The sequence below is a fragment of the Mesoplodon densirostris genome, chromosome 18 (genome assembly GCF_025265405.1).
Source record: "Mesoplodon densirostris isolate mMesDen1 chromosome 18, mMesDen1 primary haplotype, whole genome shotgun sequence".
Lineage (NCBI taxonomy): Eukaryota > Metazoa > Chordata > Mammalia > Artiodactyla > Ziphiidae > Mesoplodon > Mesoplodon densirostris.
In genome coordinates, this window is record NC_082678.1 from 52944099 (window position 1) to 52957664 (window position 13566).

Below are 13566 nucleotides of genomic sequence, written 5' to 3' on the forward strand. Positions count from 1 at the left end.
CCTTGGAGCCCCTGGAGCCAGCCCCCTATTTCCAGCCCGCTTTACTGATTCTAATTTAGAGAACTGATAAAGGCAGGAGATGGAAGCGGAGACTTATTAGTCTCTCATCTCCTTGGTGATATGCTTTATGGACAGGGAGGCCAAGCTGAGCCATCAACCATAAGCCCCTTCACCCCCATCCAGGGAGTTGTTCCAAAGGGGTGGGAGAGGAAGCAGTCCATGCAAAGACTCCCAGAATGTCTCCATCACCCTAACAACAAGCGGGCAGTTTCTATGCAGATTCACACCTTCCTGCCTTAGTACACGCAGTTCCCTCTGTCTTGAACGCATCAAGCCTCATCCACCTGGCCAACTCCTACTTGGTCTTTTAAGATTCAGCTCTGGCATCATTTACTTGGACCCTCTTTCTGCCGCCACATGCTTTGTATATATCTCTACTCAGTACCCATCACATTGTACCTGCAGTTGTTTTTTTTTTTTTTCTAGCGTTTTAGCATGTTTTCTCCACCTGTCTTAGACCTCAATGAGGGTCTAATTCATCTCTGTGTCTGGAGCCGCAGGCTGTCAAGATGTTTATCAGTGGTGTTTGGGAGGGGAAATCAGAGATCTCGGAATTTCAAGGTGGATCCTCCTACTGAAATCTCCTAGTCCCACCCACATGTTTCACAAAAGACAAAACTGAAGTTAGGAAACTGTGCCTTCCCCAGGGTCACATGGCTAAATAAGAGCTTGGACAAGAACCCAGGTCTGCTGACTCCTGGGCCTGCTCGCAAGTGCTGAGGAATCACATCCTGATCTGTATTTGCCCTGGCCAGCCTGGGTGGAAGGGATGATCGAAAAGGAACAGGCTTCTGAGCAAACAGCAGGAGAGCAAAGGATGAGAGTGAGAACACTTGAACTGCAGAGCTGCTGGAAGAGGTGTCACAAGTCATCTGACCTCTGCATTTATAGATGAGAAAATGGAGGCCTACGGGGTTGAGCTGCTTTGCCCAAGGTCGCACAGCAAGCTGGTGGCAGAAGTAGGACGAGAATGCAGGCTTCCTAATTCCCAAGAGATTTGAGGGCTCACCTCCCACCCCCACCCCGGAAAGAGGATGACCAAGCCCCCATGACCAGCTGCTATCCGAGGGGCGGGTCCCTGGAGTCTTCGACTCTTCTGGGCTTTTCTCTCCCTCTCCTGGTGGCACAGCACTTAAGTAGGGTGCGTTCTGCATAAATAATAAAGAATGCTTCCCCTCCAGGGAGGAAAGCCGCGTCTGGGCAGGCAGTGTGACAGATGGTATTTACAATGTGTACTGAGAAGTTCTCACACAGCCTCACTTGGGCTGAGTGGCTGAGAGATGGAGGAAACAGATTTGAGTGCCCGCTGTCTCACTCCTCTGCCTGGTGTTCCTGCTGCTGCTGCTGTTGCCACCACTGCTGCAGTTCTCTTCTGTCTCCCTTGGGCCGGTTGCCCCATGTCAGCCTGGATCTGGAGCTCCAGGGTGTTTGCTGCTGCTGCGAACTCAATCATCAGAAAGCCTGCCTCTGGGGCTTCCCTGGTGGTGCAGTGGTTAAGAATCAGCCTGCCAGTGCAGGGGACACGGGTTCGATCCCTGTTCCGGGAAGATCCCACATTGCCGCAGAGCAACTAAGCCCATCCGCCGCAACTACTGAGCCTGTGCTCTAGAGCCCACGTGCCACAACTACTGAGCCTGCCTGCGCTCTAGAGCCCGTGTTCCACACCAAGAGAAGCCACCGCAATGAGAAGTCCAAGCACCGCAACGAAGAGTAGCCCCCGCTCACTGCAGCTAGAGAAAGCCCGCACACAGCAATGAAGTCCCAATGCAGCCAAAAATAAATAAATAAAATAAATAAATTTTTTTAAAAAAGAAAGCAAGCAAGCCCGCCTATGGACCCCAAGGCATTCTTCCCCATAGCGCCTCACCAGAGGACTTGCTGGATTAATGGACACTCTTCCCCGAAGGAGGCCAAGGAAGCCCTCTGAGGCCAAACACTGGGCAGAGTTCCCAGGAATTCTGACATCTGGGAGGCCTTCCCCAGGCCTGGAGAAGTATGACTAGGACAGGTCCATTCACTGAGCACATACTTGCTGTGAGTCTTCTAGGTGCCAGGAGTCGTCCTAGGAGTCAGAGATTCTGCTGTAAGCAGACAGAATCAAGTCCTTGTCCTCGTGAAGTGGCCCCTCAAGCAGGAGGTTCACCACGGGCTTTGTGACAAATTGCCTCCAGACTCTCTCTGTCCCTTTCACTCTGCACAGACTCATGTCTGGCTCTGTGCAGTGGGGAGTGACAGCAAAGCAGTCCCCCTCCTGGGGGCACTGCACATGTAGCTTAACAGAAACAAAGCAGAAAAACAATCCAATGGCTTTGCTCCACAGCCAGAGGCACCCCCCACTGTTCTGACTCCTACTAGCCTGCAGCTGGACAAGCCCCCCCGGGTGCCCTGACTTAACCCCACCCGCTTGCCTTGGTAGAAGGTCACTGCGGTCAGTGGTCGGGGCTTTGGCCTTTCACTCTTAAAATAAGAAATTTGGTGAGAAACGGAGAATCGAACCTCCTCTGGGCCTGGGGATCTTACTGTCCCCATTTGTACCTGTTCTGCTACCTCTAAAAGGCCAGCTTTTTGAGGATGGAATGAATGACAAATGTGTAAGTGCTTTGAAATAAAGCCAGCAGGGATACAATTGTATTTTTATTATGCAGAAAAATCTTTTCTCTATAACAGAAAACTTGTTTCTTGTTGAAGGCTGAGAGTAATAACTATGTATTTAGACTCCATGTCAGATCAAGAGACATGCTCTGTTTTTCATTAAACAGACATTTGTTCAGCTCCTACGGTGTGCAATGTTGTGTATTGTGATGGGTGCGAAATTGAATAAGCCATAATCTCTCCTTCAAGGAATATATATTTTCATACAAGGAAGACAAAACTTAGATAATTTAATGCAAGGTCAAAAGAAAAAAGTGATCCAGAGGAAGCAGTGGTCCATTTGGGCTTGGAGGGTTGAGGAAAGGCTTCTGGAGGAGAGAGCATTCATCAGAGAGGCACACGATTGCACATGAACGTGCTGTTTGCTAAGGACACAGGGCCTGCCTGTGGCATAACCAAAGGTCACACAGACTGTTGGAGGCCCAAAGAGAATCCAGAAATGGGACCCTGGGGACAGCCTAGCCCCAAGCAGATGGCAAGAAGGAAGGGGAGACCCAGCAAAGTAGCTGAGAGTCTCCCTGAATGTGGGGCTGGCTGAATCTTGGAACCAGGAATGTTTCCTCTGCTTTTCTGAGCTTCACTTTTGGGTGCCCACGCCTGTCTCTGAAAGGGCTTGGTGTCTGTGGACCTAGACGTCTTTCAGTAATGATTTAAGTTCCTTGGAAAATTGGCCCTGGCGTGAGAGAGGAAGAGACGAAAGGAGAGGGGAAAAAAAAAGTCCGTTTAGCAGTCATGTTCCGTTTGATCTCCTCGACAGCGGGCAATAACGGAAGAATGCTGGAGCTGGGGATGGAGGGTGGTTGGATTCCAAGTGGCGGTCTCCTCCCCGAGCTGCGCCCGCTGTTCGGACTTGCAGACTTCAAACATGACTGGGGGATTCCTGGAAGACAAAAGAATTCAGGGCCGGGGCTTGGATCTCAGTCAAAAATAACTCATGTCTTCATCTCGGGCAGCTCAGGGCTGTTTGCAGGTTTCTCAGAAGATGGAGCTCCACGCGGGCAGGGGGGACTGTGAGGGTCAGTTTAGGTTTGCTTTGGGGAGAGAAAGGACCTTGAAGGGCGTGGGCTGTTGGGTGGGAAACTGTTGTTGAAGCCGAGAGGTTCTGGAGAGAAAGTCACCCCCGTTTACCCGCCTTCTCGGCGCTGCCATTTGCTTTGAGCAGTAATTACAGCCCTTAATGTTTCTTCCCTGGCTTCTCATTAGCTCACGGTGTCCACAAACAAACTCCCGACTCCCCTCACCGCCCGCCTTCCCTCTCCCAGTGGTTCCTCCTGGCTTTCCTGGTTCCCCATGGCAGCCCCATTGTTCCAGCCTCTCCCCCACCCCAGGTCAGAACATCAGGTCCTTAAAGAAATCCCCTTCCCTGTCTTGGTGGGTGCATCTTAGACACTCAGCCCCCAGACAGCTCTTCCTCACTTATCCCACTGGGCTGTTACTAGAGGATTATCTAATTTTCTCCCAGGAGGCCAGGGCCTGGGTCTTATTCCCTTTGTATTCTCAGCACCTCTGCCAGGGTCTGGCAAAGAATGGACACTCGCAATGTGTTAGTTGAATTGCTCTCTTGGGCTACTGCCAACTTAATCTTCCTAAAATGCTGCTCCAGTTAGAAGCCACCACTGCTTCTCCATCGCCCATTAAGCAAGGTCCAGCCTCCTCAGACTGGTACTCAAAGACTTTTTGTGACAGTTTCTCACCCACCTGGCCATCCCCACTTTGTCCTGAGTTGTTCCCAGGACAGTCCGTGGCTTTCCTGTCTCTGTGCCTTTACTGCAGTGGCTCCTTCCACAGAGAAACCCTTCCACACAAAGCTGCCCCCCCTTTCAAGGTTCATCTCAATAGCACGCCCCTGCCCCTCTGAGCTTAGTTTGATCCTTCAGGGTTTGAACCGCTCGCTCCCAAGCTCTTATCCTGTTCTGCATTGACTTAGTGTCTGGATAGGAACTTCAAGAGAGGTCGTGAGTGTAGAGCTCTTACAAAATGAAGAGCAGGGTGTAAATGCCAATCAGCCCTTGCTTGCTGTCATCTCCAGGTAGACCCGGGGTTCCCTAGGGCAGAGCCCGTGAACATCTCTGAGCGCCTGGCCGTGCACCGTTCAGTGAAAGTGAGTGGTCACCGTGCCCCTTCTCTCCTCTGTCCCCAGCAGGGCTCAGAATGTGCTGATCCTCAGGTTGTCTCAGAGGGGGACAAAAGCTATCAGAGAGCCTGGCCACTCCCACCCCTCAGAGGTTCTGGGCCTCAGGACCCAGGCTCCACATCCCACTACCTGCTGGAGAGGGGGTTATTCCCAGTTGCACATTCCCCTGGGGCTGAGGGGTCCAATGAGCTGGCTGGTGAGGCTGAGGCAACACTGAGGGCGAAAGGTGAGTGTGGCCTCAGGTCCATAGGGGATGCTGGATGTCACAGCTCGTCTCCAAGTCCAGATGGCCATGCTCCTTCCAGCAGGGGCCAGGGAGAGGGAACCCATCTCCCGAAGGGAGGATTCTGGCTAGAGGTCAGGAATTCTTCCCTAGGAGACTTTTGGGAACAGTCTGCCAAGGTGGGGTGAAATGTTCTAGGACAGAAGGAAGAACAAGATACCCTTCTGGATACTTCCCAGAGTCTCGCTGCTGCCCTCAAGACTCTTGGATGGCACCTCCCATTCTCATCTCCCTATGCTCAGGCCAGCCTTCTGTAGGGGATCTTTTTTTTTTTTTTTTTTTTTTTTTCAGTTCCCTGACCAGGGTTCTAACCCAGTCTCTCGGCAGTGAAAGCTTAGAGTCCCAACCACTGGACCTCCAGGGAAGTCCCTGGAGGGATCTTTTTAAATATTACTTTCCTGCTCACAATCCTTCGATGGATCCCCATTGCCCTCAGGGTAAAGTCCAAGCCTCTTTCTCAGGAAACTCACAGCCCTTCAGACACTCCACTCCAGGCTGGGTTCTTTACATTGAGCACCTTGCTCTCATTTCCAGCCTTGCCAAATTGCTTGTAGTTCCCCTCCCAAACCATACTGCTTCCCAAGCCCAGCCTCTGCCCATGCTGTTCCCTCTGCCTGGAATGTCCCACTTTGCCTGGTTCTGGGGCATATCCTTTGGGAAGCCCTCTTGGACCCACAGGAACCCCCCCTCCTTTGGGTTTCTGTACCCCCTGGACTTCCCTGGCTGTCACCCCCAATTAAACAGTTTCTGAAGGTCACTGTCTGGATGCTATCCACCTCTCCCTTCCCAAAGTTCTGTCACTGGCACTTAGTAGGAGCTCAAGAAGTGTTCAGGGAGGGGCTTCCCTGGTGGTGCAGTGGTTGAGAGTCCGCCTGCCGATACAGGGGACATGGGTTTGTGCCCCGGTCCGGGAAGATCCCACATGCCGCGGAGCGGCTGGGCCCGTGAGCCATGGCCGCTGAGCCTGCGCGTCCGGAGCCTGTGCTCCGCAGCGGGAGAAGCCACAACAGTGAGAGGCCCGCGTACAGCCAAAAAAAAAAAAAAAAAAAGAAAAAGAAGTGTTCAGGGAACTGAACTGAGCCTGCTGAGGTCCTTTCCACTGGAGAAGATGAAAGAGTTGGATAGGTTGATAAGAGCTGTTCCTGGGCTGGAGAACAGGCAGAATCCAAAGGGCAGCTGGGGTCAGAACACTGCCCAGGGCTGCTGGGCATCTCACAGAGACCAAGCCCTCTCTGAGCTCTTCTCCTCCCCTGGAACCGCCCACTTCCTGGCCCACTTCTCCAGCCCCAAAGATCTAAGTGTAACACATCCAGCACCCGGGTGGTGTCACCCAGCAGTGACACTGACCTCAGGGCCCCCAGCCACCCCTTGTCCTTCTGGGCTTTCCACGAAGAAGTGTGTCGGCCTCTCTTCTGTCCCCTGAAGGCTGTTTTCAAAATCACACCCTATGCAGTTTTATTTACAAGGAAATCTTGGCAGGATCTTGACTTAGTAGAGTAGGGCTGGGGGGAGGGTGGTGAGAAACAAAAATAGTTGGAATGATCACACTTTCTGAAACCGAGATGAAAATTGGTGTCTGTAGCAAACTCACCTAATTAGAACGGAGTTAATTTCCTTCTCTGTGTTTAGGGGGAGCAGGCATTGTCAGGTGAGATGGTCACAGGTTGGATCCTGGGGTTATGTGTTTGCTTTGGGAAGATGAGAGCATTAATTGCAACTTTCACGACTGGAGAAGAGCGTCAGTTTCTGAGAGGGACAGGAGCAAAGGCTGGTGGGGGAGTGGGTGGTGGTAAGAGGGGTGGAAGGAGGTGTGGGCTGGGGACTGACTGTGGGACATCACCAGAAGTGAATCCCTGAGCCCCCTGGGAGAGCCGGGCCCCTGTCCCAGCCGGCCACTGGCACCATTTCCAGGCACGGCCTCTGCTTAAGGGAGACAGTCTCTCCTGGGAGGTCTTTCCTGCAAGGAAACGGCACCAATTGTTTTCTTTAGAACCCCCTTTCCTCTGGTCTAACTTGATTCCTACTTGCTGTAGTTGCTTTACCTCCCCTCTCCCAGTTGGGGCACTTCCCTGGTCTTACCTTTGTCAACCTGGTCCAGTGAAGCCAGGGCACTGTCACATAGCTCTGGGGTGTGGGGAGGGAAAGATTTAGGGTCTGGGGTCCGGGACTCCCCTGACTTCTCTCATCCCTAAACTACTGAGCCTGCCTGGACCTCCCAGGATCTGAGACCGAAGTGAAGAGAGATGGAAGGGTGGTCAGGGCATCCTGTCTTCCCAGCCTCCGGCCCCCAACTCACTCCCGGTTAACTCCGACATTGCCAACTTAGTGAAAACCTCGCCCCTGCCACCGTCACGCGTCTGCTGCCTCCAAGTCATCTTTAACCCGGTGGGTCCCGGCAAGTAGACGCTGCACCCCCACCCCCGACCCAGTCCTGAGAGACAGACCTGAACCCGGGGTGGAGGCAGGTGGGGATGGGGTCATCCCCGCCCGGGACCGTGCAGCCACTTCCCCGCCAAGCCCGCCGCAGCCCTCCTCCTCCCTGGGCCGCGGCGCTCTGACCGATTTGGCCCGGGTGGTGGCGCCCGGGGTGGGGTGGTAAGGGGCGGCGGTCCCGGGAGCAGCCCCGCCCCCGCCTGCGCACCGCCCCCGAAGAGTCCGCGGGGAGGAGGAGACTCGGGTGCGGAGCGGGGAGCGGGAAGGCAGCGCGGGGAGCCGGGAGGCCGGGGCCGGCCCAAGGGCGCCCTCGCCTCGGAGCCGGGCGTTGGGGCCGGGGCGGAGGCGGAGGCCGGCGGGGCCGCGGGAGCCGAGAAGTTTGCGGCGGAGGGCCGGGCGTCCCGTGGTCGCAAGACGGCGGCGCGGGGGCTGGGACCATGGGGGCGGGCGCGGAGGCGGCGCGGCGCGCACTGAGAGCTCCGAGCGGCGCGGCCGCCGCGGCGCAAAGTTAGCCTGGCGCCCCGGGACGAGCCCCGCAGCCGCGCCCGGCGCCGGACGCCGCCTCGGCATGGGCGAGCACCCCAGCCCGGGCCCCGCAGTGGCCGCCTGCGCCGAGGCGGAGCGCATCGAGGAGCTGGAACCCGAGGCCGAGGAGCGGCCGCCGGCGGCGCCGGAGGACGTGAGTGCCCTCTCCCCCGCCCGGGCAAACTTTCTGGGGGCCTCCAGGGGGAGAGCTGCCCCCGGCTCGCCCCCCGCGGGGCAACTGGGAGGTTTCAGGGTGACGCGGGAGAGCCCCGGATTGGCCGGGTCCCCACGGGCGAGAGAGGGCGGAGGGACCGGGCTCCCCGAAACGCGCGCGCCACCCCCCGCTTGGGCTCCCCGGGCTTCCCTTCGGAACGCAGCGCCCACCGCCGTGCTGGGGACCCGTCGGCCGCCGGAGACCCCTCCTCGCGGCTGGTGCAGTGCCTGGGACACGGCGTTTTCCCGCAGAGGCGGCCGCGTCACAGCAGTGGCTTGGCTCCCCTCCCCTCCCACTCGCGACCTGCGGGCTCTCCGAGTCCGGGGAAGGAGCGGGCGCCGCAGAGTCCCCGGAACCCGGCGGCGCAGACCGGTCTGGTGACCCCCTTCACCGCTCCCGGATTAGCTCTCGCCCGGCACCTGCCCTGTCGCGACAATGATTGAAATTCAAGCTGGCCCCTGTCCCTGAGCCCGGCCGGAGGAGGGAGAGAAGGAGTGCTGGGAGCGCTTTTGCTCCCAGAGTGGGGCTTAGGAGCCCCAGACCGCGTCGGTGCCAGCGACGGTCCCCTGGGCGAGGATAGGGAGGGGCTGCCCTAGAGGGCTTCCCTGCCATCTGCTGCCTGTGTCTCCCTCCCTCCGGTCCTGGGAGCTGTGGGCAGAGCCGGCACTGGGGAGTCCTGGGAACTGGAGTTTCTTAAGCTTCTCCCTCCCGAGGCTAACCTGCTAACAGACGTGAAAAATTGGGCAGACGTCCTGTCCGTTCCCTCTCAGGGTGGGGACAGGGAAGTGAAGCCAGGCCCTCAACCTACCAGACCTCAGCCGGAAAGTCTAAATTGGGTTGTATCCCCTGTAACTCTTGTGCTTAAACCCCTCACTTGCTTCTGGCCCCAACACGCTTGGAGACTCTCATGTGCTCATCACTTAGACTCAGTCTGGAAAGAGGCCGGGGGTGGGTTTCAGTGCAGGCAGAAACCCCCTCCTCCCAAACTACAGGCAAAATGTTCATGCTTATGCAGGGGCGAATTTTCCTCACAGGGGTCATTGGCCCCCAGCAGGTGGAGACCTTGCAGCAGATCTGATGGAATTGCAGGAATTGCACCTGGGCGTGCATTCCCACGGACCTAAGCTTTAGCCAGCAGAAGTTATTAGAGGCCCTTGGACGGAATTGGACGACTTGATTTAGGAATTGTTGAGGATCACCCTTGTTCTGCTGATCCCTCCTCCTGCCTGTCCCAGAATGAGGGACGCTGTCTCTCCCCAACCTGAGTTCTCCCACCTTTGCTATGTGTAGACTCGTTTGGGAAGCTTCTCCCAGGTTTTCCTGATCTCTTGTCCGCGCGGGTCCCTGAGTCTGGGCAGCAGCTGGGAGGCTACAGAGGCCTTGGTGATAAGTGTGTTTCTTTCTTTCTCTCTTCTTCCTCCTCTCCTGCATGGCCTCCCTCTCTACCAGCACTGGAAAGTCCTGTTTGATCAGGTATGTGAGCAGTTAAATCCTCTCCCCCCACCCCGCTTCCTTCCAGCCCTCCCCGCAGTCTCCCTGCTTGCGTGGGCTTCCCCAGCTCTGCACTCCTGAGACGGTGACGTGGGGGCGTGGCTTAACGCAGCTCTGGAAATGAACGGTCCTGCTCTCCAGGTTTCGGGGGGGCGGGCTCCCCTGAGAGATCCCTCCCTCCCTCCCTCCCTCCTCCTCCCAACGCCACTTCACCGGGACCGGCTTTATACCAGGGAGACACTGGACAATATGTATTGAAAGCCTGGGACGTTCTCTGTATGCCAGGGGATCACCTTTGGGGATGGAGAGGAGGGGGAAGGGCTTAGGTTAACGTCCCCTTTCCTCTTCGCCCTCCACCGTCAGAGAGCCACTGGAGTCAAATCTCTGCCATCCTTGAAGGGCGACTCGATATGAGCACTTCTGAAAGCTGACTCTAATTTTGCTGCAGGGATGGGGGAGTCATAGCTGGAAACTTGTATGTGATTGTTCGCAATGCTTAGAGCCTAGGCGTGGTGGATGGAGTTGGAAGTGCCACGCATTGGCTTTGGAACCGGGAGACGGACATTTGACCTTCAGCAGGGAAATGGTTCTCTTCTTTGCTTGGTACTCCTGTTGCGTGCTGTTGTTATGTGTTTCCTTCTCCCTCCCCGTTTCACGATGCAGAAGGAGAGGTGGCAAGAGCTGTCCCGGTGTGGGGAATAGTGAGCATTGTGGTCCTGGGGTGAAAATGACTATACCGTGAAGTGTGTGAGACCAGTCTGGTTGGGCCAGAGGGAACGCGTTGGGTTGGAGAGGTAGATAAAGCTGAAAAAGTAGCACGGACCAGACCTGTTGGAGGCAGGGGACGCCTTTGAAAGCTTTTTTGACAAGTTTGTTACCAGATCCAGGCAGTGCTTTGGGAAGATCCTGTGTGAGAGTGGGATAGAGGTGAGATGGGTTGCAGGGATGAGAGGAGCTGGCCCGGAGCCTGCTGCCATGAATGGAGACAAGCACCTTGACTTGGAAGATGACAGTGGGAGTGGAAAGGAGGAGGGACCTGGTGACGAGAGAATTGGAAGATCTTGCTAGACCCAAATAGCTGAGGTGAACCCCATGGATAACTTGGAGGTCCTGCCCCTAGGAGGAGAAGGAAAAGTCAGGCTGGGGGCAGGGGGGTTTGTAAAATTGACAACTTTGGTTTCCGACCAGTTCAGTTTGAGGAGTCAGCTCAATGCAGATGGCCAAGTGGGACTGACAACACGGAATTCCGCTTGAAAGGCATGGTGGGCCTGGGGTGGGGATTGGGGGCTGTCATCCACCTTAACACAAGGTCTGGCTGTGGCTTGGGGAGCATCCTGCTGCTCCTGTCCCTCTGGGGTACACCATCTCTCCCTCCGGCTCTTAAGAGTACAGCAGCTTCTGGCCTGACGCCCTGAGGCAGGAGGGAGCTGCCTGCTGCTACAGATGCCACGACCAGCAAGCTGCCAGCCCTTCACACCTCCTGCCAGATTTAGAATCGAAACCTAGAACAAAGTGTATCATTCTTTTTTTCCCCTCTGTCTGTGTCTTTCTCATTTTGACTAATTTCCTTTGCCAATCCCTGCGTGTGTTTACATTGTAAGACGAACTATTTGGGCGAATGGAGGAAAACTTTGAGGGGAAAGAATCTGGAGCTTGAGGGAGCAGAGAGAATGTATAGCACCTAATATCAGCACGTGGTCTATGAAATCCCATTTCTCCCACTGTAGGGAGATCCTGGGTGTCACAAAGAGCATCCACCTGCTTCTGGGAAGGCCCACTCAGAAACCATTCTGGACAGACAAAATTAATTCTCAGAAAGAAACTCCCAAAACTTACTCTGGACAGTTTTTTCTCTCATAAGTTCTGCCTTAGGCCCACTCCCCAGCCCTCACGCGGCTTTAGCCGCCTGTTTCTGTTGTTTTCCTTCCTGTGGGCGCTTTGTGTTTGAGAAGAGCTGCTCCTGAGCGGGGGCCTGACCTCTGGCAGATATCCAGTCCCTCTGCGTCTGTTCCCCCTCCTTTGTGCAGCCCCCCTGGACCGTTCCCCTGATAGGGCTGAATGCAAAGCCAGTGTGAAGCTTCATAAATGGATGTACAACTTCAGAAGGATGCCGGGTTATTTGGAAAGCTGAAGGGTCTTATCCTCTCTGACGCTTCCTCTGGGCCTACTTAAAGGAAGGATTTGGTGATGGTGAACTTGGTGCACTCAGGAAAGAATATTTGGCTGGTGGTTGCAGGCAGCCTTCCCACATTTTCTTACAGAAATAACCCTGATGGGTCAAACTCTGCTGAATGGGGTAGGATTCACATGACATCCGTCAGAATCCCTGTAAACTAATGTGGCCCTGGAATTCACCTTCCTGAGGTCACTGGATTGGGAGGCTGGCCCCAGGCAGTCCTCCTTCCCATCCTGGGTCAAGGGGATGCCAGCGGCCACCTGGTTTCAAACCAGGATCAGCTGGGACCTTTTTCCAGGTGTTAGGAATGGAATTAGACCAGTGCCTCTGTGTTGTCTGGTTCTTCAGCATGTAGAGTAGCTTTGACCCAACATGACCCTAATTGGATCCAAGGGCTCGAAGCCATGACCTTGGCCTTTTGGTCCTCTGTGGTCACCCCTCAACTCAATGGCCAGAATGCCTTTTGGGGAGTTGGAGGTGCAGAAAACAGGTGACCCTAGTCCCTTGGAAGTTTACCTGGCCGCCGCCCACCCCCCGGCATCCTGGACATTTGTCTGGTCTGCTCAAGCAGGGGTGTAACACGCCACCCAACCTCACCCCCTCCCCAGTGTTTCCTCACAGGTCCCAGAAATTGCAACAGACAGGAACCCTGAAGATCATCACGTTGACCCCCAGATGTTCCAGGTGTTTGTTCCCTGTTTGAACTTCTCCTTAAGGAAATTGTCTTTTCATATCCTTGGGTGGTTTTCCTAAATACTAGATTTTAAAGTTACCATAAATATTAACCCGTCATTATAGTGTAATATCATGGTAAAAATGTCTTATTTTTCTACAGTTGAATCTGTTGGGCCTTTCTTTCATGATTCCTTATGTTGCTTTGGAGCTGAGACACTTTCCTTCCCTCTTCAGATCGCATAAATATGTGCTTCTGTTTCCTACTGTTTTTTCTCTGATTTAAAAAAAAAAATTGTCTAACTCTTTACTCCATCCAGATCCTATTCCTATCCAGTTACACCAGCATCACTTATTAAGAAAGGCTTCATTTATTTATTTACTTACTTATTTACTTAGTTAAATTTTTTTTTTCTTTTTGGCTGCTCCACGAGGCATGCAGGATCTTAGTTCCCCCGACCAGGGATTGAATGCATGCCCCCTGCAGTGAGGGCACAGCGTCTTAACCACTGGACCGCCAGGGAAGTCCCAAGAAAGCCTTCCTTTATATATTGAGAAATTGTATCATTTGGTAAATTTTTATATGTGGTGAGGTTTATTTTTGATTTCTGATCTATTCCCCTGATACTTACAATTGTGCCCAGGTAATGTACCCTTTAGTTATCGCTCCCACAGGTTTCCTACAAGATCCTCTTTTTCAGGTTATGCTCTGATAGTTTCACTCCCAGTCCCTTCCTGAACTCCAGGGAGGTGCCCTCAAGGACCGAAGGTCAAATAGCAGGTCCATGGCAGATATGGGACTGGAGCCCGTTAACCCATAAAAGCCTTCCAGGGTTGGAAAACCATTTCCAGGTTCACCCTTACAAATGCCTTCAAGATCTCCAAATGTTTAATGAGCAAAAGGGTTTGGAGCAGTCAACAGAGCA

At 54.4% G+C, this 13566-nt stretch overlaps 1 protein-coding gene and 1 long non-coding RNA gene across 5 annotated transcripts in view; one reads left to right on the forward strand and one right to left on the reverse strand.

Annotated features, from left to right (window-relative positions):
• Nucleotides 1–2954: 2954 nt before the first annotated feature.
• LOC132479060 (uncharacterized) lies at nucleotides 2955–7665 on the reverse strand. The gene is made up of 3 exons (XR_009530448.1): nucleotides 7574–7665; nucleotides 6721–6817; nucleotides 2955–3592 (listed from the first exon to the last, which is right to left on the reverse strand). It is a non-coding gene; the product is annotated as an uncharacterized LOC132479060 (long non-coding RNA).
• A 430-nt stretch (nucleotides 7666–8095) lies between these two features.
• RHBDL3 (rhomboid like 3) overlaps nucleotides 8096–13566 on the forward strand; it is a 45471-nt gene continuing 40000 nt past the window's right edge. For 2 of the 4 annotated variants that reach the window (XM_060080909.1, XM_060080912.1), the window contains exons 1-2: nucleotides 8096–8241; nucleotides 9751–9774. In XM_060080909.1, the coding sequence (XP_059936892.1) occupies nucleotides 8131–8241; nucleotides 9751–9774 (135 nt within the window). In that variant the 5' untranslated portion in view covers nucleotides 8096–8130. The remainder of the gene's footprint in view (nucleotides 8242–9750; nucleotides 9775–13566) is intronic. The other 2 variants (XM_060080910.1, XM_060080911.1) reach the window with 1 other exon arrangement.